We start from the raw sequence: 25310 nt of genomic DNA on the forward strand, positions 1-25310 counted from the left end.
AGATACAAAATTAATTAATATGATTTTTAATTGGAGGAAAGATTAAAGGAAAAGGGTAAACAGGTACATTTCCCTAAAATCAGGAAATTATGTATCTCACTCCTCTCAAAACCAATCTCAATCAAAAGAACATGGAAACACAACTGATTGATTATGGGGCCAGTTTTCAGATAAGACACAAGGGTTGTCTGAGATGTAGAATTGTGAAAAAACTCCTTGCATCGATCTTTGGTTTGGATGTGGGTTTATGAGTCTCTAGGCAGCAGGGAGAGGTAGTCTAAGCTTCCCAGCCACAAAGGACTAGGTTTAAAAAAAATAACAAAAAAACCCCCACAATGATTATTTTCCCTCAATTTCTGCAACTAAATGAACTTTTCTCACAATTGGACTAGATCCATAACTGAATAGAAACTAAGTTAATTCCAGTACTGAGTCACAAGATAGTCAGTGCTTGTTCTAAATCCCATCAATTCATTCACATTTAGCAAGATATTAGGCTCTCTGGGCCTGAGTTTTCTTTGTCTGGTATATTAAAGTCCTTTACAATTTGGTTCAAATCCAACTTTTTAGCCTTATTATAGAATTATACCCCTTCCTGAACTCTACAGTGCAGTCAAACTGGCATTCTTACTATTGCTCAAACATGATACTCCATTTCCCTTCTCTAGGCTTTTGCACTAGCATGAAATGCTTCCCCTTCACATCCCAGCCACCTTCAGTTTCAGGCCTTTCCTAATTCTCCCAGTCTCTAGCAGCAGTTTGGTGGATAGAGTGCTAGATGTGGGCCTGGAGTAAGGAAAACATGAGTAGAACCTGCTTTTAAACATTTACTAGCTATGTGATCCCTGTGCACTTAGTTTAGCACCTCTGTTTGCTTTAGTCTCTTCAAATGTGAAATGAGGATAATAGCACCTATCTCAAAAGATTGTTGTAAAGATCAAATGAGATGATATTTGTAAACTGTTTAATAAATGCTCCTTTTTTTCTTCCTTTCTACTAGTGCTCACCCTCTCCCAATCACCATACATCTATTTCATATAAACCTATATGTATATAAATGAATGAAAAAAATGTAAAAAGTCAGAAAGTCAACACCCTTGAGTGCTTACTATATACCACGCAATGTGCTACACCTGAGGGTTACAAAGAAAAAAAACCACCCCAGTCCCTGAACTTAACTTGTTACATTCTAGTGTTACTTGTACTTGAGTGAATGAATGAATAGGAATTTATTAAGTCAACAAATTAGCAAGCATTTATTAAACAATTGGTTACAAATAGCAAAGCAAAACATCCCCTGCTCTCCTAAGCTAATATTCTAACAGTAGGAAATAACCCATGTGAATTGGGAGAGAAGAGCCCTGTAGTCCTTACTGTGCAATAGCAAAGCAAGTGGTCATCTTTAATGTGTTTTCCACTAGGAGGAAAATCATATCCATCTCTCATGCTGAACCATTTGACAGTGCCAAGGATTTTGTTGTGACAGAAACTCTTTTATGGGCCTTGAGCAACTGTTGACTCCATACACCCCAACGGAATCTGAGCTTTTTTAAAGGCAGGGACTGTTTCACTTTTGTGTAGGTATTACCAATACCTAGCATAATGCCACTTGTATAATAGGTTTTTAATGAATGCATGCTGATTGACTGATTACAAAAATGAGGGGAATGGAATTGGAACAGATTGTCATAAGATCCCTTCCAGTTCTAAACCTTATCATTCTAGGATCCTAGCAGGACTCTCTGCTTTCAATTCATCTTCATAAGGCTGGCTGCCATAAGAATCTTCCTAAGGCAGAGAGCAGCCCAAATCATTCTCTGGTCAAATGTCTTCAGGGACTTTCTACATGATTCCTTCTCCTAAAATTTTAAGACCTCTCCAATCTTGATTCAAGCTATCTTGTCAACTTTAATTTACATTAGTCCCCTTTGCTCTAGTCAAGCAATCTAGTGTAAGCTATTCCTAAAGTCCAACTCTCATCTCCCCAAGACACTCTCGGTCTCTCTCGGTCTCTCTCTCGGTCTCTCTCTCGGTCTCTCTCTCTCTCTCTCTCTCTCTCTCTCTCTCTCTCTCTCTCTCTCTCTCTCTCTCTCTCTCTCCCCCCAATACGTCAACAGATAACATAACATCTTACTCTTCATATACATAGTATATGCACGAAGGTGTTTAATTGGAATTTTGTACCCTTAAACTACATTTCCCAGCATTCCTCTTTCATCCTCACATTATATCCTTACATTTTGAAGATAAGTTTCTGTAACTATACCCTCTCTTGCTTTCCTCCAGCTTTGGTGGTCTGGATAGACTGCTCTTTACTAATGGTTTTACTTTCCTCTACTTCAAGTGATTATTAATAAGTCTTATAAAAATATAATACTTTGGAGTATTGGATATTAATTTTAAATCTTACAAAGGGAACTAATATACATATAGAATATATGTATATGTTTGTGTGTATTATATACATATATGTATACAGAGGTATGCAATATGTTCTGTTATATATTACACAATATTTACGTGTGTGTGTGTGTGTGTGTGTGTGTGTGTAATATCCAACCTAGAATGGCCTTACCTAACTATGGGATCCTAATTTCAGACTAGGAAGGAGCCTTATGGATCACAGAATCCTAGTTTTAGAGTAGGAAGGGACCTTAACAGCCACCTGTCCAACTCTCTCACATCATTACTTTTCCCAGTAAGGACAAGCCAGTCAATTGACCTATGATTTGAATTATAATTTACACTTACTTTCCTTTTAATAACTCTCCTGTCTGGCTACCACACCTCATTATCTATCTGCTCTCTTCTTTGAATATAAGCTCCTGGAGGACAAAGACTGTGCTGTATGTTTGTATTTGCATCCCTACTGCTTAGCAAAGTGCATGTAGCACATACTAAGTATTTTTCCCTTTACCCATTGACTCATTGAATATATCAATATATACAGGTAAAAAAAAATATTGATGAAGAACGCAGCTGGGTGGGCAGTCCATTTAATTAACTGTCCTGTATTGTTAAGAGTTTTCTTAATTTCTTCCTTTTTCTCTTTAAGAGGCAAGGGAGCAAAAATATTTCTGAGTAGGAGCCCCCCTGCTGTGCAGACTGTCAGTTGGTGACAGTTAGGAGGGTGTGGCTAAGAATTGGTAGGTAAATTGCAGGCAGTTGAAAGGGGCTTTTGTCTCTGGGTCCCCTGGAGATCAGAGGTGTCTGTCTGTGTCTCTGAAAAAAACTGGCAGCTGGAAAAATAACTGACAGTGGAAAAAGAGAAAAGGATTTAAGGAGGTAGAGGGTGGCTAATGTTTATTGATTAACTTAGATTGGTAGTTAGATAGTGGGTATATTATTAGATAGACAAAGTAGGTAGATAGGCTGGACCTGCCCTGGTAGAAGACACTGCCCTCAAAGGCAGATAGATATAGGGTTTTTTTTTTTTAGAAAATTTTAGTTAGGATTAGGATCTTAGGTATAGGTATAAGAGTCCTCTCACTTCCCTCCTTTCTATTTCCTACCTGAACTTTCCTCAAAATAAACTAATTGTTTTATGTTTTACCAAACTGTTCTCTTGACTTTTTTTCAAACTCCTACCCCAAAATTTAACCCTTCACACCCTGGTGAGTCAGCTAGGAGTTTGATTAATCTATTAATTTTCTATTCCTTATCAATAATAGGAACAAGTAAAGGTGTAATCATGGTGCTAGATATCATCCTACAGGTAGTAAAGGGGGTGGCTCCAAGTTACCACAGACAACTCCCAGTTCCTGGGACCTTAACTCTCACTGTTTTTTATTGTCTCCGGTTAGTACCACTTATGGGAATATTTGTGCTGTCCTCATTGTTTCAAGGGTATCTATTGTATCAAGTATTTAGTTTAATCCTTACTAAGAAAAGGAAACAACTAAAAGAGAGATTAATGGAGATTAGAGTTGTATATCTTGAGGATTAACTAAAACTGTTGCACACCAAAATGAAATTATCTCTAAAATTAAAGATAATATCTCTCAATTGACTAAAACTATTGGCCAACAAAATAAAACTATCTCTTAAGTTGTTCAACTTAAAGATACTATCTCTCAAATGGCTAAAATTATAATGCAACAAAATGACCCTACCTACCTCTCTTACTGTTTCTAATTCTCCAAGGCAGATAAAAAAGAGTTAGTAACTACTAGGCACCACAGACTATTTACCCATCAGGATATGAAGCCATTTAAGCACAGCATTCCTTCTTTTGAGGAAGAGCCCATAGCTGTGATTTTTTTTAAAAGCTAGAAACTATATGCCATCAATTTGATCCAACCTGGGTTGAATTTGAATATCTTCTAGATGAGTTACTAACTAAAAAGGAAAAGGATAAAGTTATCCGGCTTACTAATGAGGAGTGGAGCGCAGTTCACTGGCCTGAGAATGACCCTCATTTGGACTTTAAAAATGAAAGGGACTATGCAATATTGTGCCAAGCTAGGGAGGCAGTTCTTAATGCAATGAGAGCTTGTTCAGATAGACCTGGTACTTGGACAAATTTTGAAAAGCTAACGCTAGAGACAGGAGAAAATCCCTCCCAGTTCATGCACAAACTTATAGAACTAGGAGGAAGATACATAGACATAGAATTGAACAGAAAAAGAGACATTAGACAATTGAAAAGGCAGTTTGTAAAAAATTGTTGCAAAGTAGTCATTTACTATTTCAAAACTGGTTGCCCTAACTGGATGAATATGGACCTTGATGAATTAAGGAGAGTGGCAGTTTATGTTTATAATGGGCATGAAATGAAAGATGCCAATGATAGTGATTTGATGGATGTATTTAGAAAGGAGATAAAAGTTTTAAAGGAAAAAAATTTAAAGGCTTGAAATAGGAGATGCAAATTTTGAGTTAGCTATGGCTCCAGTTCGAGAATATACAACCCAAAGAGAATATACAAACCAGAGACCAACTTGTTACTTATACAGAAAAAGGGGATACCCAATGATAAATTGCAGATGCTGGAATCAAATATTCAGGAATTTTAGGAATAATTGTGGGAACTTTAGGAATAACTATTCTAGGAACAAAAACAATTTTAGAAATAATAACAATAAAAACAATTTCTGAGATAACAATTTTAGAAACTATGGGAATGATAGAAACAGTAACCAAAATGAGGCAAATGACTTGTTACAATATATCCTTAATGAGGCACATCCATGTCCTAGCCAAAATGTAAATCCTCCTCAACTAGAGGAATCTCAGAGGGGTGCACATGGACCTTTATGAAGGTTTGCCAAGGGGAGAAAGGACTCTGGAATCAAATAGTGAAACATTTGATTTCCCAGATACAGATATAATTTCCCCAGTCATCCCAATCAATTCTCCCCTAGATAATAATGAACACATGTGACACTGAAAATAGGTAATACATTATATAATTGTCTTCTAGATACTGGGGCATCAAGATCTGTGCTAATGAGTACACCTGATCCTAATTGTAATTCCATTAGCTCTATTAGTATTGCTGGAGTGTCCAGAACATCTTTGGAAGTCCAAAAGCTTTTACCACAAATGGTGTCTGTGGGACCTTTATCTACGGAGCATTCGTTCCTTTTAATGCCTAACTCCCTTATGAATTTATTAGGGAGAGATCTGTTGTGCAAATTAAAAGCCACGATGATATGTACTCAAAATGGTGATATTACATTAGAACTACTTGAAGAATTTCTAAATTTGTTCCCAGTACTCTTTTTAAATAATCAGGAGATGGATAAAACTCCAACCTTCAAAAATACCAACAGATATACCCAAATCTCTCTGGGCTACATCTTCTACCAATGTAGGCCTACTTAAATCAGCGGTTTCAGTTCAAATTAGAATGAGAGGTGGTCCACCTCCATCTATTCTGCAAAATCCATTATCAAAAGAAGCAATTGAGGAAATTACTCCAGTGATAAATTCTTTTATCAAACAGAAAATAATAATCCCCTGCAAATCTGAATAAAATACATCTATCTTGCCTACTAAAAAATCAAAATTATATGAAAATGGAAAACTGGTCTATCAATTTGCCCAAGATTTAAGGGATATTAATAATCACATCATCAAAAGACATCCTGTTGTTCCAAGTCCATCAACTATTATTTCTTCTATTCCTAGTACTGCTAAATATTTCACAGTAATAGATCTGTGCTCTGTCTTTTTTTCAATTCCCATCCATGAAGATTCCCAAAACATATTGTATTCACATGGAAATGGTGTCAATATATATAGTGCCATCTGCCTTGAGGTTACATAGAAAGTCCAACTTTATTTTCCCAAATTTTGACACAAGATTTGGCAAATATTGAGTTTAAGGAGAGCTGTTTAATATCTTTTTGTGGATGATTTGCTCTTGGCCTCACCAAATGCTAAAGCATGCCAAGAAGATAGTAAATATCTCCTGTTAGTTATATAAAAGAGGACACAAAATCTCAAAAGCAAAGGTTCAATGGTATCTCCCCAAAATGGAATACTTAGGATTTGTTTTATCTGAAGGTTTGCATTTATTTCTCCTAAACATAATGGAGATATCAAAAAACTGAGTGCTCCATCCACTAAAAGACAACTAAGAGCAATTTTGGGAACTACAGGGTTTTGCAGGCAATGGATTCCTTGCTATGAAGAAATCGCCAAACTTCTTATAGTACTAATGAAGGATGTAGTCACTGAACCACTTAAGTTGGATGCAGAACACCTAGAAGCACTTACTAAATTAAAGCAGGCAATTTTATCTGCCCTTGCTCTAGGCATCACAGATTACAAAAAAACATTCACTCTGCACTTACATGAATGAAGAAGAGCAGCCTCATGTGTGTTAACACAAGCTTTAGGGCCTGGTCAGCTTCCTATTGCATATTATTCAGCTCAATTAAACCCAATAGCTTCCGGAGTACCACCATGCCTCAGAGGTGTCCTGCATTAGCTCTGCTAGTAACAAAATCTGCAGACTTGGTGTTGGGATGTCCACTAACAATAATGCCCACATGAAGTAGAAGCATTACTGCTAAGATATAGAACACAGGCATTCTCAGGCCAAAGGCTTACAAGATATGAAATAACTTTATTAGGCAATAAACATCACTTTAAAATGCTTCACAACACTCAACCCTGCTACATTGCTTCCAGATTTATCAATCATAAGAGAACCATTGCATAGTTGCAAATCATTAGTGTCTATGGCAGAAAAACCTCATGAAAATCTCCCAGACCCTCCATTAGTAAATGCAGATCTAATTTTGCTTCCTTTAATGAGAGATGGTATACATTACACTGGAGCAACTATAGTCACAGCATTTGAAACTCTGTGGTCACCTTCACTTCCATCAAATCTAAGTGTTGTAATGAGGGAAGGAGAGAAATGGGGTGCAAACAGGTAACAGAGAAGATTTTGCAAAGAGAGAAGTGTGCTGGACGGGACTGCGTGCTATAGAATTGATGAAGTTGAATTCTGGAATGTAGGGAACAGATAAAAATGAGCATCAGCAGGGACTAGGGCTGTCTCCTTGAGCTGGAACTTCCTCTATCTCTGTAAACTGAGGAAGTTTTGGTTTCCTATCACTTGAACAACTCTGGTGTTCCTGTCTGGAGAAATCCTTCATCCCTTGATATCCAACAGTGTTTCCCACCTACTGAGAAAGTGTTCCCAGCTGCTCTGAAGATCTATGACCAACAAGCCAATAAAACTGTCTATAATAGGAAGGCCAAAGCCAGCTTAGGCCTAACCCTACTTGGGGTGAACTCTAACATAAAGAATTCACCCAGAAACTACTCTGAGGACCTGTTTAACTTACCAAAAATTATCTGGGAGGATTAATAGAGTCAGGTAGTCAGATAGCCAGGAAATTTAGACTGACAGAGTAGGGATTTAAGGAGCTTGGAAGAAAAACAAAAGAAATCCCCTTGTGAGGGTTGTAGAAGGTGGGAAATTAGCTAGACCCCTTAGTTTTAGGGTATCCAAATTCCTTAATCCTTCCCTCTATCTTACCATGTTTTTAAAAAAACTCCTGTCTTGCTTTGAGAGTTTGAGCAGCTCACTGGCCCTGTGAAGAGTGTTACAGGCCCCTTCCCTGTGGGGTACCAAGGAACCAACTAAATCTTGGTATCTTACCATTATCAACACCAACCATCAATAATATCCACATATTTCAGTGCTCAATGTACAGAATTAAAAGCTTAAAATCAGCCTGTGTAATTGCAAGAAACAAAAAGGCAACAATATATACTGATTCAAAAAATGCCATGGGACTATGTCATGCTATGGGTACCCTTTGGCTTCAAAGAAGTTTCTTAACATCAGCTGACAAAATCATTGCGAGTGCAAAAATTATAAATGAAGTTCTTGCAGCTCTACAACTACCTGAAACACTGACTGTCGTATATTGCTCTGAACACACAGGAGGGACTGCCTTTATTTAGAAAGGAAACCACTGAGCAGATGTTGTTGCAAAACTCACTGCTATAGAAGGCCCTGAATTGATTTTAAATTCAACAATCATTAATGAATCAGATCTATCCCTGGTATACAATGAAAAAGAGGTTAAAAGGGGGAAACAAAAATTTAAGGTTAAACAAATTAATGGTGTATAGGTGGCATCAAAAGGAAAACCAATACTTCCTAGAACTTTTTATCAACAAATTTGCCAATCTATTCATAAAAATGGTCATTTTGGAACACCAAGCATTGTAGATTCAATAAAGAAAGTATAGATATTCCCTGGCATAACAAATATCTCCTCAAAAGTATGTGCAGCTTGTGCAACTTGCTAAGCCTTTAACCAACACAGCTTCCAAGGAAAAGCATTTGGGGGATGTCCTTTAGCCTACACACCATTTGAATATCTCCAAATTGACTTTATAGCAATGCCTAAAGCTGGAAATGACAAATTTTGTTTAGTTATAGTAAACCATCTAACAAGATGGCTGGAAGTATTTCTAACTGAAAGAGCCACATCAGCGTTTGTAGCCAAAATATTATTAAAAGAAATAATGCCTCGATTTGGGTTACCAGCAAGAATTGATTCAGACAGAGGAACACATTTTTCAGATTCAGTTTTAGCACAAATATATTCATGCCTAGGTATGACACCAAAATTTCATGTGCCATACTACTCACAGAGCTCAGGACAAATAGAGAGAATGAATAGGGAATTAAACGCAATGATAGGCAAATTATGTACTGAGACTCATTTGAAATGGCCAGATGCTCTACAGTTAGCATTATTCTACTTGCAAAGTAGATCAAGGGGAGATCTACATATCTCACCATTTGAGATGCTATTTGTTCATCCTCCTATTCATGCAAAACCATTTAACCCTGTATACACATCATTGTTAGGAAGAGATACAACTATTGCTACATATATAAAAGATCTACAAAACAAGATAAAAGAACTTCATGAGTCAGGAGCAAGTGCAAGCTGGACCTATAGACTTTTCTCTTCAGGATTTGAATCCTGGAGATACAGTTTATATAAAGAGCTTTCAGCAAACAGGAGCAACCCAACTGGCTTGGGAAGGTCCATTCTAAGTACCTTTAACAACCCCTACAGCAACCAAGAAAGGAAAAGGGGCATCATGGATCCATTGTTCCCATGTGAAAAGAGTACCTGTCATCAAAGAAGATTCATTGCATGCATCAAGAAGAAGACTACAAAGACAACTACACATTATTTTCAGACATTGAACTGCTGAACTTATATTTTACTATTCAATAAAAAGGTTTGACTTTCTTATAAAGGTTTAATTTTAAAATAGAATAGTAATATTCAATAGTAAGTATAATTTATGATGATATTTTATGCTATATTATAGGATTTAGGATTTCTATGTAGAAATAATTATTATTAACATACTTTTTTAAGATTATAAAAAAGTTATAGATATAATATACTTTTATAGAAAAAGTTAAAATTAACTAAATGATACATAAATGGTAAAGTGTTATAAAATGTTGTAAGTGTTGATCAACACCCACTTTGGGGGGGGGCATATTATATCCACCTCAGGGGGGATATTATAGGTATATAATGTATGTAATGTATATATAAGTTTCTTGTATTTTTTTGTACATAATAACTATGAGGTAAATTTGTATTAATAACTTTAGGTTTTTATTTCTGTAGAGTATAATAAGAATAGGTTTTTATTTCTGTAGACTATGGTAAGAATTGTGTGATTCTGTAACTGTAAATATTTGTAATTGTATATTATTTGAGACTTGCATGTTGCAAGATTTGCTTTGCTTTCTTTCTCTCTCTCTCTTCACTTCTTCTTGTTACTAATATAGAGTATAGGATAGTTTTGTTTGAAAGATCCATTGCGGAGACTGGTCTCCCAACAGATCTCAGGGGAAATATGTTAAGAGTTTTCTTAATCTCTCCCATTTTCTCTTTAAAAGGCAAGGGAGCAAAAATATTTCTGAGTAAGAGCCCCCCTGCTGTGCAGGCTGTCAGTTGATGACAGTTAGGAGGGCGTGGCTGAGAGCTGGTAGGCGAGTTGCTGGCAGTTTGAAAGGGGCTTTTGTCTCTGGGTTCCCTGGAGATCAGAAGTGTCTGTCTGTGTCTCTGAGAAAAACTCACAGTTGGAAAAATAACTGACAGTGGGTAAAGAGAAACAGATTTAAGGAGGTGGAAGGTGATTAATGCTTATTGACTAACTTAGATAGGTAATTAGATAGCGGGTATATTATTGGATAGACAAAGTAGGTAAATGGGCCAGGCCTGCCCTGGTAGAAGACGCTGCCCTTGAAGGCAGACAGATTTAGGAGATTTTTTATGAAAATTTGGTAAGGAATGGGATCTTAGGTATAGGTATAAGAGTTCTCTCACTTCCCTCCTTTCTATTTCCTATCTGAACTTTCCTCAAAATAAACTAATTGGTTTGTCCTTTACCAAACTGCTCTGACATTTGTTCAAACTCCTACCCCAAAATTTAACCCTTCACAGTATCTTGGACAAGCATTGCAAGCAGAAAATGAATTAGATCTATGTTAATGAGGAATAAAAGAGTAAACTATATTATAACTTAGAAATTATTTAATGCTTTCAATAACTCCAAACTATTTATTGAAACAAAAACCTATTTTTAACATCAATATGTCCCTGGGGATGCTATATGGCTGCAAATTATGTAACACAACAATCTCCAAATAATCAAAATTGCAAGAGACCCAAAAGACAAGAGAGAAATGATAGGCAAAAGCTGCTGTTATACAATCATGTCCTACTCTTCGGGACCCCACTTGGGGTTTTCTTGGCAAAGATACTGGAGCAAATTGCCATTTCCTTTTCTGGTTCATTTTATAGATGAAGAAACTGAAGCAAATAAGATTAAGTGACTTTCCCAGGATCACACAGCTGGGAAGTGTCTGAGGCCACATTTGAATTCAGGAAGATGGGTCTTTTGTGACACCAGACTCATTTCTTTATTTATTATTCCACCTATCTGTTCCTTGGGCATAAGCAGGTTATAACATATTTATGTGAGCAAAAGGTAGCATAAAAAATATTCAAGAAATATACAAATTCAAAAAAATATAGCCAGCAAACCTAAGTGCTATATTCCTGCTGAATATCCTTTCTATGCTATTATTAAACTTTCTTTTGTTAAGAAAAGAAAAGAAGAGAAAAGAAGAGAAGAGAAGAGAAGAGAAAAGAAAAGAAAAGAAAAGAAAAGAAAAGAAAAGAAAAGAAAAGAAAAGAAAAGAAAAGAAAAGAAAAGGAAAGAAAAGAAAAGGAAAGAAAAGAAAAGAAAAGAAAAGTGAGGGGGGCAGCTCAGCACAGTGCATAGAGCACCAGGTCTGGAGTTGAGAGGACCTTGGTTCAAATCAGACTTCCATTTGCCTGGCCCTGGCCCTACCTTGAAATTGTTACTAAGGCTGAAAGCATTAAAAAAAAAAGAAAAAAAGAAAAGTGGACCATTCATGCAAGGAGAATGAGGGAATCACAAAAGGACAGTTATGATAAACAAAAGTACCCATTAAAATACCTTCAGGAAGGGCTTCACCAATAATAGGAAGCTCCTTTATGGAGGCCATGGATAAGAATTCTACAGCATGGGCAGGCATGGATTGGATGTAATCTGCATTATTGGAGTGAGTATTGGACCAAAGTTTTTTTTGGTAAAAACTTTACCTTTTAGTTCTCTAAAACATGCAGGACATACTTAAAAGATTAATTTGCATTATAAACCTTTTCTCCATTACTTTCTAAATCTAGACAATCAACAAAACAATAAATTAAGCCCTTATCTGTACTTCTGAGATGTAAATGCTTACACTGAAAATTTAATAATCAGGTCTCCATGAGAGCAGATTCCAGCAAACATTTCCAGCAGTGCCCATATAAGAGATCACAGATCTACTGGAGACCTGAAATGTAGTACTTTTTTCTTTAACTCTCACCTTCTGTCTTAAAATTGATTACTAAACATCAATTCTAAGGCAGAAGAATGGTTAAAAACTAAGTACCTGGGATTAAGTGACTTGCCTAGGGTCACACAGGTAGGAAGTTTCTGAGGCCAGAGATGAACTCAGGTCCTCCTAACTCCACACCTGGCTCTCTATCCACTAAGTCCCCTAGCTGCTTTTGAAGTATCATACTTGTACAGCCAACTTCATGGGCTTCCTGTGGGGAAAGGATTTTTGTAAAGCTTAGAGTGCTATATGTAAACCTGAATGTTCATTACTGGATTCCTAAAACCAATTGATGGCAATAACAAAATTTGGTGCCTAAGTATTTAAATCTCATACCACTCCGTAACTATTTCATATTTGTGCACAGTACACAGAACATAGTAAACACTTAATAAATGCTCTCTCTAGCCACCTGCCCCTGCCTTCAAGGAACTTCCAATTTAGTTGGGGGAGAAAAAAATCCAACTTCTACATTCTTTGTCCCTGCTATCCTCAATAAGTCTCTTTGTCCCACATTACCATACCAGGTGTATGGTACCTAACTGACAAATTTACCAGAAGGGTAAAGTGTGAGTAATTAAATCCACTCACCAAAGATATTACTTTTTGTTGCTTCACATATTCCAAAAACTTAATCTGACTATACAAAAAAAAAAAATCCTTCCAGTCCCAATTCAAAAGCTAAAATAACTATCTTGTCAGTTACCTGGTAACCCAAGGACATTTCTATTCCTGATGCTTATTATTAACAGGGCTGGCCCTACATCTGGGCAAGACCAAGCAAATGTTCTAGGCCCTGCCTTGACTGGAATAGAGCACAACTTGGCAAACTTTCCCTTCACTGTGCTGATGTGCTTTTCTCACAGATTTCAAGTTCTATAGAACTGGGAAGAAAAAGAAAAAAGGACCCATTTCTATAGGAAGAGAAGCAGGGAAGGACTTGGCTAAAATTTCTGTCAAGAGGTAAACCCACTGACCAAGTTCTCAAGGCTCATTTACCTCTTTTTTCATCCTCTCTTCGCCCTCCTTGCCCCCACCTACCCACTAGCACCAATCAGTTCCTTCTCGCTGTATTCCTACTTCTACCTCTCCAATTCTGGGAAGTTTTTGAGAGTTGTCTGGGGTTCTACAAGGTTAAAGTAATTTGCTCCACGGTTACACACCCAGTAAATATCTGAGGTGGAATTTGAACCCAAGTCTTAATGATGTCAAGTCCAGAGTTCTATCCATTACTCAATACAGGATCTTATTGGATCAGCAGTGTGGGGTTCAATTCACAGTCTGTCATGATGGAAAAGGCTTTCTTTTATTTTTTACATTTACAGTGGGAGCCTTAACACTCCTCACTTAGAAAAGTGATCTGACCTCTCAATGTTTCAATTTCCTCCTAAAAAATTAATATCTTGGACTCACAGATTCAGAGCCAGAAGGAATATCTTGGGCTCATTGTGTCCACTAAGTTCAAACCTCATTTTTTTTAATGTGGAAGCTAGATCTCATTCAGGTAATAAGCACCAGAAAGTGAATCCTCTGACTTCCAAACCAATGCCCCCTGCACGTAGACACATTATAAATGCTTGCTGATTGAGCATCACCGCTCACTGTCTTTTAAATAGTCTTTCAAGAGGTAGCTCAGGGGATACAGAGCCAGGCCTGGAGAAGGGAAGTCCTGAGTTCAAATATGTTCTGTCACGTCCTAGCTGTGTGACCCTGGACAAGTCACTCAACCCCAAATGCCCAGCTCTTACTGCTTTGAGACTTAGTACTGAGTCTAAAACAGAAGGTAAAGGTTAAAAAAAAAGTAAATTTCATGTCCTCTAATCCTCTAGTATTCATGAATGAGAGCTTGTTATTAAAAAAAGTATTAATATTGATTAACATTGCCCTATTAAAAATCTCTTTCAAGGAAACTTATCAAATTCATTTTGCATTACTATACTGAATTCTGGAAAAACACTTTGGGCAATGCTGCAACTTGAATTAAAAATATTATAACTATCCTAGAGCCATTGTGTAACCCTAAGAATACTGTAACTTAAAGACCTAAGTTCAAATTCTGACTCTGCTGCTGTTCTTTGCTACTGATAAAGCTCCTTAACTTCAATTTCTTTAGCTCTAAAACCGAGACAACACTTACACTTATTCCCTTCACAGGTTTTTGATGAGCGATGTACTATATAAGTGTGTATGTTGTGAGGAAATGAAGAAATGCATAGTCCTCCTCAGGGTTAGAAATATCCTGCAGCTGACTCTGTGACATAGGCTTCAATCTAAGTCAGTACCTCTCCAACACTTTTTATTTTGTGTATATCTTTTATTTATATATATATATGTGTGTGAACATATTATATCCTCTTGGTAGAATGTAAGCTCCCTGAGAGTAAGATTTGACTGCCTTTTGTTTTTCTTTAGCTAGAACCCTAGCATTGTTTTTGATCCAGCAAGGTTGGTTAATGATTCCCTTAGGCATTATAATACATTTAAGATGCAATTTGGCAAAGTGAAGTTATTTCAACAAAACGTACATTAAATCTTTAAACAAACCAAAGCACTCCCAAACCACAACTACAAAGAATTGCCAAGAGCATACAGATCGACCCTAAGGCGTGGTAAAACTCATAAGGCCAAGAAAGACTTCAGACCTTAAACCTGCCCAGATAAGGCCAAACTAGCACTTCGGGCTCCTCCCTTCCTCTGCTCAATCCTGCCCAATCCCACCCTCATCCCCAGGCCCCACCTCTCTCCCCGGGCATCTTTACCAATGGAGATCTCCTGTGCGAAGGCCAGCGAGATGAGGAGCAGGGGGAGCCCCACGGCGATACAAGTGACCATCTTATCCACAGCCAGCTCCAGGCGCAACCCCTTGAATTTGGGCTCAGAGGGCTCCTTGAGCAGGAAATCCGAGAACACATACTCCGTAGCCAAGTGGGCTATGGCCATGACTGCGGAGCTGGCCCCCACGAGGACGGCGGCCCGGGAAAGCTAGCCTTGGGGATCTAGTGCAGAATTCCGCACTCCTGGGCTCATGACGCTCAGCCGCGTCTGGGGAACTGTCGCTTAGTTTCTCACCCAGCCACAGCTTCGAGTCGCCTATTCCGGCTTTCACTTTCCTTTTGCAAACTCCCCAGTCTCATCCCAACTTCTTTTGTTCCTAGTCAGTGTCTGAGCACGCGCTTCGGGCGGGAAGGCTCGGCTACTCCCGGTACTGCAGTTGTTGTGGTTGCAGCTGCCACAGCCTAGAAGCTCTTGGCGAGGTTCAGACCCTACTATTGGCTGGCTGGCTCCCGCGAGCTCCCTGATTCAGGTTACGGGCCGACGGCAGACTAGCGCTCCGCCTAGCACCCGGGGCAGCTCCCGCTCCACGCTGAGCGTAGTAGTCTTCCCGAACCTCGCGCGCAATACTTCCCCATGGACCTCTGCGCCCCTGCCCAAACCCCAGAACTGCGCGCGCGCGTGCGCGCGCCTCCGGCCCAGTGCTCCGAGCTCACACTAGGCTTCTGAGAGATTTCGCCACCTGGCGCCCTGCTCATTGGTTTAGCCGAAAGTTCAGAGAACAAAGCAAGCTGGAGCCCCTCCCTAGGCACCTCCCCAAACTGCTCTGTAGGTGCCGCGGGTTGCGAGAAAGACGAAGCTCCAGCATGACAGGTGGTGCCAGGGTTCCTACTCCAGGTTCTTGAAGTGTTCTGTTAGTTTACACCCCGCTTTTCTCTCATCAGAATCATCTCCTGGGAAGAGCACAACAAAGGAGGGTGTGATTACAATGAATGAGCGGAAGGAGATCAATATAGTAGGTGGGTAAAAAGTAGCATCTTTCACACTTAGCATCAACAGTCTGAAAAAGCTTTGCAAACATTGTAACCCCAAGGAAACCACGTTGCTAATGCTCCTCGCTCCGACCTGCCACAAGTGACTTGTTTAAATTCTGTGCCTCGAAATAAACCTTTTAGAAAGGGCTTGCAAAATAAATATGTCCAGGAAAGAGATGTCAGATGATTTCAAGAAAACGGAGCTTTCTTTTTGATTCTACTTTCACATCTCTCACATTTCTCCCTTTCTCTCCACAGATGATTTCAAGAAAACGGAGCTTTCTTGTTGATTCTACTTTCACATCTCTCACATTTCTCCCTTTCTCTCCATTTACACAGTCACCATCCTGTCACTATTGGTTTCTCTGCCTCAAATCTCTATTCCCCATAAGGTACCAAAGGGATATACCTTAAAGAACAGGTCTGATGATGTCATTCCCGGCTAAATAAGATCCAATAGTGCACCATTTCCCCAAGTGTTAAATTAAAATTTCTCTATTCAGCATTTAAAATCCCTCGTACTCTACCATACCAGACTTACTACACACCTCTTCTTCATATACTTTTTTCCCCTAAACCCTCACCTTCTGTCAGTGTCAATTCTAAGTCAGAAGAGCATCAAGAGCTAACTGGGGGGGTGGGAGGGGGAAGGGAGTGAGAGGGAGAGGGTAGGTGACTTGCCCAGAGTCACACAGATAAGAAGTATCTGAGAACAGATTTGAACCTAGGTTCTAGTGACTCCAGGCCTGGTGTTCTATTCACTGTGCTACCTAGCCGTGCCTCTTCATACACTTTATATTCTCATCAAATTGGCTAGGTTACTGTTTGTTTTTTAATTATTGATTCATGTTTTATTTTTCCCCAGATTACATGAGAAAACAATTTTTAACTTTCATTTTTTTAAGTTTGAGCCAAATTCTCTCCTCTCCCTTTGGTCCCCACTCCCCAAAAGAGCAAGAAATCTGATATAGATTTTATATGTCATAGTATAAAACATTTTTCTATATTAGTCATTTTATGAAAGAGAACCAAACAAATGAAATAAAGTGAAATATAGTATGACAGTCTGTGTTCAGTCTTGACCAATTCTTTCTCTGTAGGTAGATGACATTTTTCATCATGAGTCCTTGAGGATTTTCTTGGATCACTGTATTGTGCTACAAATAGCTAAGTAATTCATAAATGTTCATCATATAATATTGCTGACACTGGGTACAATGTTCTCCTAGTTTTGCTCACTTCACTTTGCATCAGTTTATGTAGGTCTTTCCAGGCTCTTCTTAAATCATCCTTCACATCATTTCATGGAGCACAATGATATTCCTTTACAATCATATACCACAACTTTTTCAGCTATTCCCCAATGGATATATATCCCCTCAGTTTCCAATTCTTTGCTACTACAAGAAGAGCTACTATAAATATTTTTGTGCAAATAGGTCCTTTCCCTCTTTCTTAAAAATATCTTTGGGATTCAGTCCTAGTAGTGGTATTGCTGGATCAAAGGGTATGCACAGTTTTAAAATTATTTGTGCATAGTTCTGAATAGCTATCCAGAATGGTTGGATCAGTTCAGAACTCCACCAACAGTGCATTAGTTTTCCAATTTTGCCCCTCCAACATTTATTATTTTCCTTTTCTGTCATATTATCCAATTTGATAGGTATGAGATGGTACCTCAGAGTTGCTTTAATTTACATTTCTCTAATCAAGAGTGCTTTAGAGCATTTTTATGTGCTTATATATAGTCTTGATTTCTTTATCTGAAAATTGCTTATTTATATCCTTTGATCATTTATCAATTGGGAAATGATTTGTATTCTTATAAATTTGGCTCAGTTCTTTATATATTTGAGAAATGAGATCTTTATCAGAGAAACTTGCTATAAAATGTTTTCCCCTATCTTTCTCCTTTTCTTCTAATCTTGGTTGCATTGGTTTTCTTAGTGCAAAAATCTTTTAATATAATCAGTTATCCTTTTTATATCTTACAATACATTCTAAGTATTGTTTGTTCATAAATTCTTATCATCCATAGATTTGACAGAGACTACACTATGCTCCTCTAATTTATTAATGCTAGCACTCTTTATGTCTAAATCATGTATCCATTATGACCTTATCATAGTGAAGGGTGTGAGATATTGATCTACACCCAATCTCTGCCATACCTTTTGCCAGTTTTCCCAGCAGTTTGTTGTTGTTGTTGTTTTTTTATCAAATAGTGAATTCTTATTCCAAAAGCTTGGATCTTTGAGTTTATCAAACACTAAATAACTCTGGTCATTTACCACTATGTATTGTGTAACTAAGCCACTTTACTGATCTACTACTCTATTTCTTAGCCTTTACTAGGTTGTTTTGATGATTATAGCTTTGTAATACAATTTGAAGTCTGGTCCTCCTAGGCCACCTTCTTTCAAATTTTTTTTTCATTGATTTCTTTGACATTCTTGATCCTTTGTCCTTCCATTAGAATGTTGTTGTTGTTGTTGTTTTAAGTTCTATTAAAAAAATTCTTGAGCAGTTTGATTGGTATAGCACTGAGTAAGTAGATTAATTTAGTTAGAATTGACATTCATTTTTATTATGTTGACTGTATCAACTTGAGCAATTAGCATCTTTCCAATTATTTAGATCTTTATTTTTGTGAAAAGTGTTTTCTAATTGTGTTAATATAATTCTTGGCAGGTAGACAACCATGGCTTGTTACTGTTAACCTCATATGACATCCTTCTCTGCTTATGGGTACCTCATACCCATCTCTTGCAAAGCTCTTTCTCCTCACCTCTGCTTCTAGGTAGCTATAGTTTCTTTCAAAATTCAGCTCAAACTCTATCTTCCACCTAGAGTCCTTCCTGACTTCCTCACTCCTAGTGCCTCCCACACCTAATATCCATTGTACTTACTTTGTATTGTTTTGCCTTGGCCTGTGTTTTCACCGAGATAAGGACATTCAGTGAGGAAACTCCCCCTACCCATCTAGATCTTAGACTCTTAGAGAATTGTCTCAAACACAGAGAATTTAATTGACTTGCCCAGGATCAGGAAATAAATAAATGTCAGAAAAGGACATGACCAGGCCTTCCTGTCTCTGAGGCTGGCTCTCTTCCACTAAACCATACTATTTCAATTAATTTGCATATGTTTTATATTTGCTTATTATATTTACATATGTACCCTTTATTTGCCACAGTCAAACATGAAGCTGCTTGAAGGCAGGGACTATTCTGTTTCTGTCTTTCTCCCTATAGTGCCTATTACAAAGGCCTGGAGTAAAGGGTCCATGATAAATGCTTATTGGTTGATTGATCTTGCCCAGTATCCTCATTTAATAGATGAGGATACTAAATCCCAGGACATTTGTCCAAGATTTCATTATTGGGAAGTGACAGACTTGGGACCCAAAGGAATCCTACTGCTCTGAATGGTTTTTCAATTTTAATGTTCCAGTATTTTCACATAGTAGAAAATAGAGTAAAGTGAACATTAAGGTCAGTTATGGTGGGGGGAAATAATAAGGAAAGGTCGGTCTATGTGTGGGAAAGAAGATGTATGAGGGAGTAGGAGCAAATCTCATCTTGATGGGAAGAAGAGGAAAATAATTGCTCATCTTCCCAGCCACCCTTGAAGAATGTTGCCCCTAAACCAATTATAAATAAAGAAGTAATGGAATTAAAAGCAATATGTGACAACCTTCAGAGTAGCAATGATAACTTAATTCAACCTGAAAATTGCCAGTAAGTAGAGACTGACCCTCTCTCTCAGGGCCATGGTAGAAAACATTCCTACATAGGATAAGAAGCTGTATTAAACAAGACAATGTATTACAATGGAAACCATCTTGACTTTGAAGCTAGAGGAACTCTGTGTCTTATCTACTGCCTCTGATGCTTAATAGGAATGGGCATGAAAATTGGAAAGTCACTTACTGTTCCTGAGGTGCCTCAGTTTACTCAATTATAAAGTGAGGGAGTAAGAATTGATGGTCTCTGAGGTCCCTTCTATTCTCTAAATCTATGATCTATCTACAAGTCTTAGGAACATATTATTATAATGGGTACCAGGGTAATTGCCCCTTTCTTATTTGGGCAGCAAAGGGAAAAAGCAAATCCTCAAGGGATATATGTGGCACAAAGTGGAGACAGTAACTGGTAAAAACTGAGGAAAGCAAAGAGTAAGAAGAACCTGGGGGAGATAGCAATGTCAACTAAGGGGCTATGTTAAAGGACTGTGAAATGGTTATCTTGCACTGAGGAAATGGCACTAAAATATTGAGTAAATTTATATAATCTTTTCTCAGCTCCTGAGAATAATGATCTGTTCTGTAATTACAGGAACTATTGAACTTGAAAGTGTAACACTGTTCTCAGTATAGTGGAGGGTGCCATGCACATATCCTTATAAATTTCCTGGATAGGAACTATGAGCAAAAAAAGGAACAAAATTCATCCAAAGAATGCAGACTATTAATGCTGTTGGTGGAGCTACGAATTGATACAACCATTCTAGAGAGCAATTTGGAACCATACCCAAAGAGCCATAAAACTGTCCAAATCTTTTGATCCAACAATACCAATACTAGGTCGGTATCCCAAAGAGATCAAAGATAGGGGGAAAGATTCTACTTGTACAAAAATATTTATAACAGCTCTTTTTGTAGTGGCAAAGAATTGGACATTAGAGTGATGTTCATCTTGGGGAATGACTAAACAAGCTGTTGTATGTGATTATAATGGAATACTATTGTGCTATAATAAATTATGAATAAGATGGTCACAAAAAATCTGGAAAGATATATGAAATGATGCAAAGTGAAGTGAGCAGAACCAGGAGAATTTATTTTTAAACCCTTACCTTCCATCATGGAGTCAATACTGTGCATTGGCTCCAAAGCAGAAGAGTGGTAAGGGCTAGGCAAAGGGGGTCAAGTGACTTGCCCAGGGTCACACAGCTAGGAAGTGGCTGAGGCCAGATTTAAACCTAGGACCTCCCCCAGGAGAATGTTTTAATGCAATAAATCAATAAAGAGCAATAATCAACTGCTAATAGCTTAGCTATTATCAGCTATTCAAGGATCCAGGGCAACTCCAAGGGATTTATGATGGAAAAAGCTATCTCTCACTATAGAAGAAACTGATGGAGTTTGAATGCAGTTTGAAGAATACCATTCATCACTTTATTTCCTCCATGACTTTTTTCACTAATGTAAGCAATATGTGTATTCTTTCACAACATGTTAAACACGGAAATATATATTGTATGACAACACATGTACAACCTATATCATATTATCTGCCATCTTGGGAGGGGGAAGAGTAGTAGAGAGGGAGAGAACATGGATGGCAAAATGCCAGAAAACAATTACTGAAGTTGAAAATTGTTTTGCCATGTGATCTGGGAAAAAAAATTAAGTATGCCCTCTTTCCATAATGAAAGAACTTTTCACATGAGTTTCAGCCAAGATGCAAACACATATAAAAAGGACAGTATGGAGCTGTCTGATAAGTGTTAGATGAACAGTGTAGGCAAGGGCTATGATCTTTGAAAGGAGAAAGATCTTACCTACAAATAAAAGAATTATAGGAGAGAGTCAGTCAATAAGCATTTTTAAGTGCCTACTAGGGTGCCATGCACTGAATGGGGATGGAAAATGGGCAAATCCTTCATCTGTTTAAGTGAGGCATGACCTACTGATAGGAATAAAGTACTGTCATTTCTTTACAAAGCCTTTTCATGACTCAGGAATGAATATAAATGACTTAATTGTGTCATTGCTCATAGCACAGAATGACTCCCAAAACCATCCTCAGCCCTGAGTTTTCTCATGAGCACTAGCCTCACATTAAAATGTCTGACTGGTTAATAGACAAGTCCCACAATCACTGAAAATTCAGTATGTCAAAAAGAGCACTGGATTTGGAGACCTAGGTTCAAATTCTGTAACAGAAACTTCCTAACTATAGGAAAGTCATATAATCTTTCTAGGCCCCAGTCTGTTTTCTTGTCTATAAAAAGAAGATAAGGCTTATGTTACCCACTTTGAGAGGCAATGTAGCCAATAAGAATAGATAGCTGTCTTCAGACACAGAAGACTAAGGTTCGAGTCCCTCCTATAACTTATGTTGGCTTTCTGGCCCCAGGCAAGTCACTTAAACTCTCAAAGCAGCTCTGAAAGACTATAAATTGCAGAGAAATACTGATCTAAGTTGGTAAAGCTAGTTTGTTTTCTCGTCTAGGGGTTTCTTTTACCTTCCCCCACAAAACAAATCACAAGTGCAATTCATATCCTCTACCTCACTAGGTTATTGTAAACAATACTTTGCAAATCTTAAAAAAGAATATTCTCAAACAATTCTATTAATAGGGCCTCTCATAAAGTAGAAACTTTCCCATATTTAAGTCAATATTTATTGAGCACCTGCTGTTTACTCAGCACTATTTACTAAGCACTAGGGATACAAAGAAAGACAAAAGGCAATGCCTGTCCTTGAGGAGCTCACAATCTAAATGGGGGAAAGAACATGTAAATAACTATATGCCAACAATCTATAGCCAGCATAAACTAGTAGTAGTCGTAGAGGGAAGGTACTAGAATTAAGGGAACTGGGAAAGGCTTCCTGTAGAAATTTTTTATTGTATTTTTTTTTGTATTGTATTTACTGTATTTTAACTGGGACTTGAAACCAAGGCAGGAAGGAGGTAGGGATGGGGACGGAGACTATGCCAGGCATCATTGTCCTATAAAATGGGTTGTGTAAGAAATAAAGAAATTTTGGGTCCTAATTCTGGGCTGAAAACTGACTTTTATTTGTGAGTAAAGAGTATCAGTGGTTCCATTATTCTCAGTCTGTGATGAAAGACATCTTATGGATGTTCACAGTTGTTTTTATAGGCTTTTGACAGTTAATAGACATGATTAACAAAACCCACATACTCAAAGTGTGTTAGTTAATAGTTGATAAGTTCTAGTACAAAATCCAAGAAATTTATTGATCTTATAACTAATAACTTTAGACAATAATTCATAAGAAGAAACATAAACAGTCATCTCTCTGATAGACCTTGTTATTGACATAAATTCTTAGAAAAGCAAATAGTATTCCTACTTTTACAACCGACTCTGATTGCTTCTATTATTTTTATTTAGAATCAGGAGATATGAAAGCTGTATATTTAACATAAAAAAGTTTATAACAGGAGCCCTTAAGCTAACTCTTTCTTTATCTCTCACTGCTTATACACAATTAACAACTAGGACTAGACTTTCTATCCTTCTAGTTAAATATATTATTTAAAGGATTATATGAGATGAATTAGTTTTATACTAAATGATATAAGAAATTAAATGAAATAAATACAAATTCTTCAGCTGAAATCTGCCTCTCTCCAAGATTCATCCATTCTTCCTAGTTCTGCCCCTGCAATCATACAGGAGATGGTTAGCATATCACTTTTAAAGAAGTGAGTCATTGTTGAGGAATTGTCATAGTCTATTTGTATTCATCATGAATCTTTCCAGTGCCCTATGGATTATTTCTAATTTTGATTCTTTCAAGATTGTGTATTCTACATGGCAGCTCTTCAAATGCTTGAAGGTAGCTAACCTTCCTCTTCCTTCTTTAAATCTTCTAATCTCTTAATTAAATATTCCTTAATTTTTTAAACAAATCTTAGTAGAGTAAGATTTCCAGAACTTTCGCCATGCTGGATACTCCCCTGTGCCCATAATCATCCTTCTTAATGTTTAACACCCAGGACTGGACCGAGCATTACAGATGTGGCCTGAGGATTACAGAGGACAGTAGGAGAACTAACTCCCTTGCCTGGGGGTTATGTTTCTATAGACATAGCATAAAATTGCACAGCTACCACATATTGAATTACCAATTCTTTAAACTCCTAAACCTTACTATCCTCTCTCAAATCAACTGTCCTTCTTCATTATTATACTGTTCTAATGATATCATCATTCTTCCAGGTTCTAAATCTGTCATCTCTGAATTCCCCCTCCTTTACCTCATATACTCTATCAGTTGCCAAATTCTCTCAATTCTTCCTTTTGAAGTTCATATAGTGTTTATTTCTCCTCCAACCTCCTTTGTTTAGGCCCTTACAACCTCTTTCCTGGACTATTGAATTAGCCTTCAAACTATAGTCTTCACTTGCTGTCTCATGGTTAAATTATTGTGGCTTCACTGTATCAGGGGTTTTTAAAAATATGTATATCTAATTCTTGATCACAGAGTTTTGGCTATATCATGGGATTTTGTGGATGTACACAGTGGGAATGCAGTATGCACTACCACTTGTGCAAGTTTGCCAACATGAGATTGTACATTCACACTATTGACTGATGGAATGAAAGGCAACCAATCACAGCTCTGTGTTCTATATCCTGGGCATTGATTGGCTCAGTGACTATAGCATCAGTCTGTCTGCTCTCCTGCATTGTGCTCATACATTCAGCATCTCTCCTTGTCCAGTTCATATTTATGTCTGATTGCTGCTTGTAGTGCTGCTCTGCGGTGTTGTATTTTTGTGAAATTTTCATAAAAGTTTGAATTTATTTCAAGCCCTATGCCACCCAAACATTCTGTACCCTCTAAGGCTTCTGGAAGTGAACCCAAGCATCAGAGGAAGATATCATCAAAGAATAATAAAATAAATATAACACCACTACTTCATAGATTTTCACCCATCACAGGGATCTCTGGAGCATAATTCCCGTGATAGGTGAGGGATCACTGTATCTCCAAATCCTATCACCAATCCCTCTCCTGTCCCATTTATCCTAAATAGGGCTTCCTGATTAGTTTTCTTAAAGTAATCCTTCAATTCTGTCTTTCTTTTGCTTAAAAACCATAAACAGCTCTCCAATATCAACTTAAAAATGTACAGATCTTTCCAAATTGGCACTTGAGATCCTTTCCAATTTGGCATCCACATACTTTTTCAGTCTTATTACCCACTATTCTCTTACATGCAAGTCAACTTGAATTATTTACCATGACTTCTCTTTTCCATCATTATCCATTTATTCATGCAGTATTCTCTTGAAATTCCCTCCTCCCTTC

General features: G+C 37.6%; 1 protein-coding gene across 1 annotated transcript in view; it reads right to left on the reverse strand.

Moving 5' to 3' along the window:
* PANX1 (pannexin 1) overlaps nt 1-16102 on the reverse strand; it is a 68555-nt gene extending 52453 nt beyond the window's left edge. Inside the window, exon 1 of the mRNA XM_001368573.4 lies at nt 15187-16102. Coding sequence (XP_001368610.1) covers nt 15187-15367 — 181 coding nt within the window. The 5' untranslated portion in view covers nt 15368-16102. The remainder of the gene's footprint in view (nt 1-15186) is intronic.
* Between the last annotated feature and the right edge of the window lie 9208 nt (nt 16103-25310).

Source organism: Monodelphis domestica, chromosome 4 (assembly GCF_027887165.1).
Source record: "Monodelphis domestica isolate mMonDom1 chromosome 4, mMonDom1.pri, whole genome shotgun sequence".
NCBI lineage: Eukaryota > Metazoa > Chordata > Mammalia > Didelphimorphia > Didelphidae > Monodelphis > Monodelphis domestica.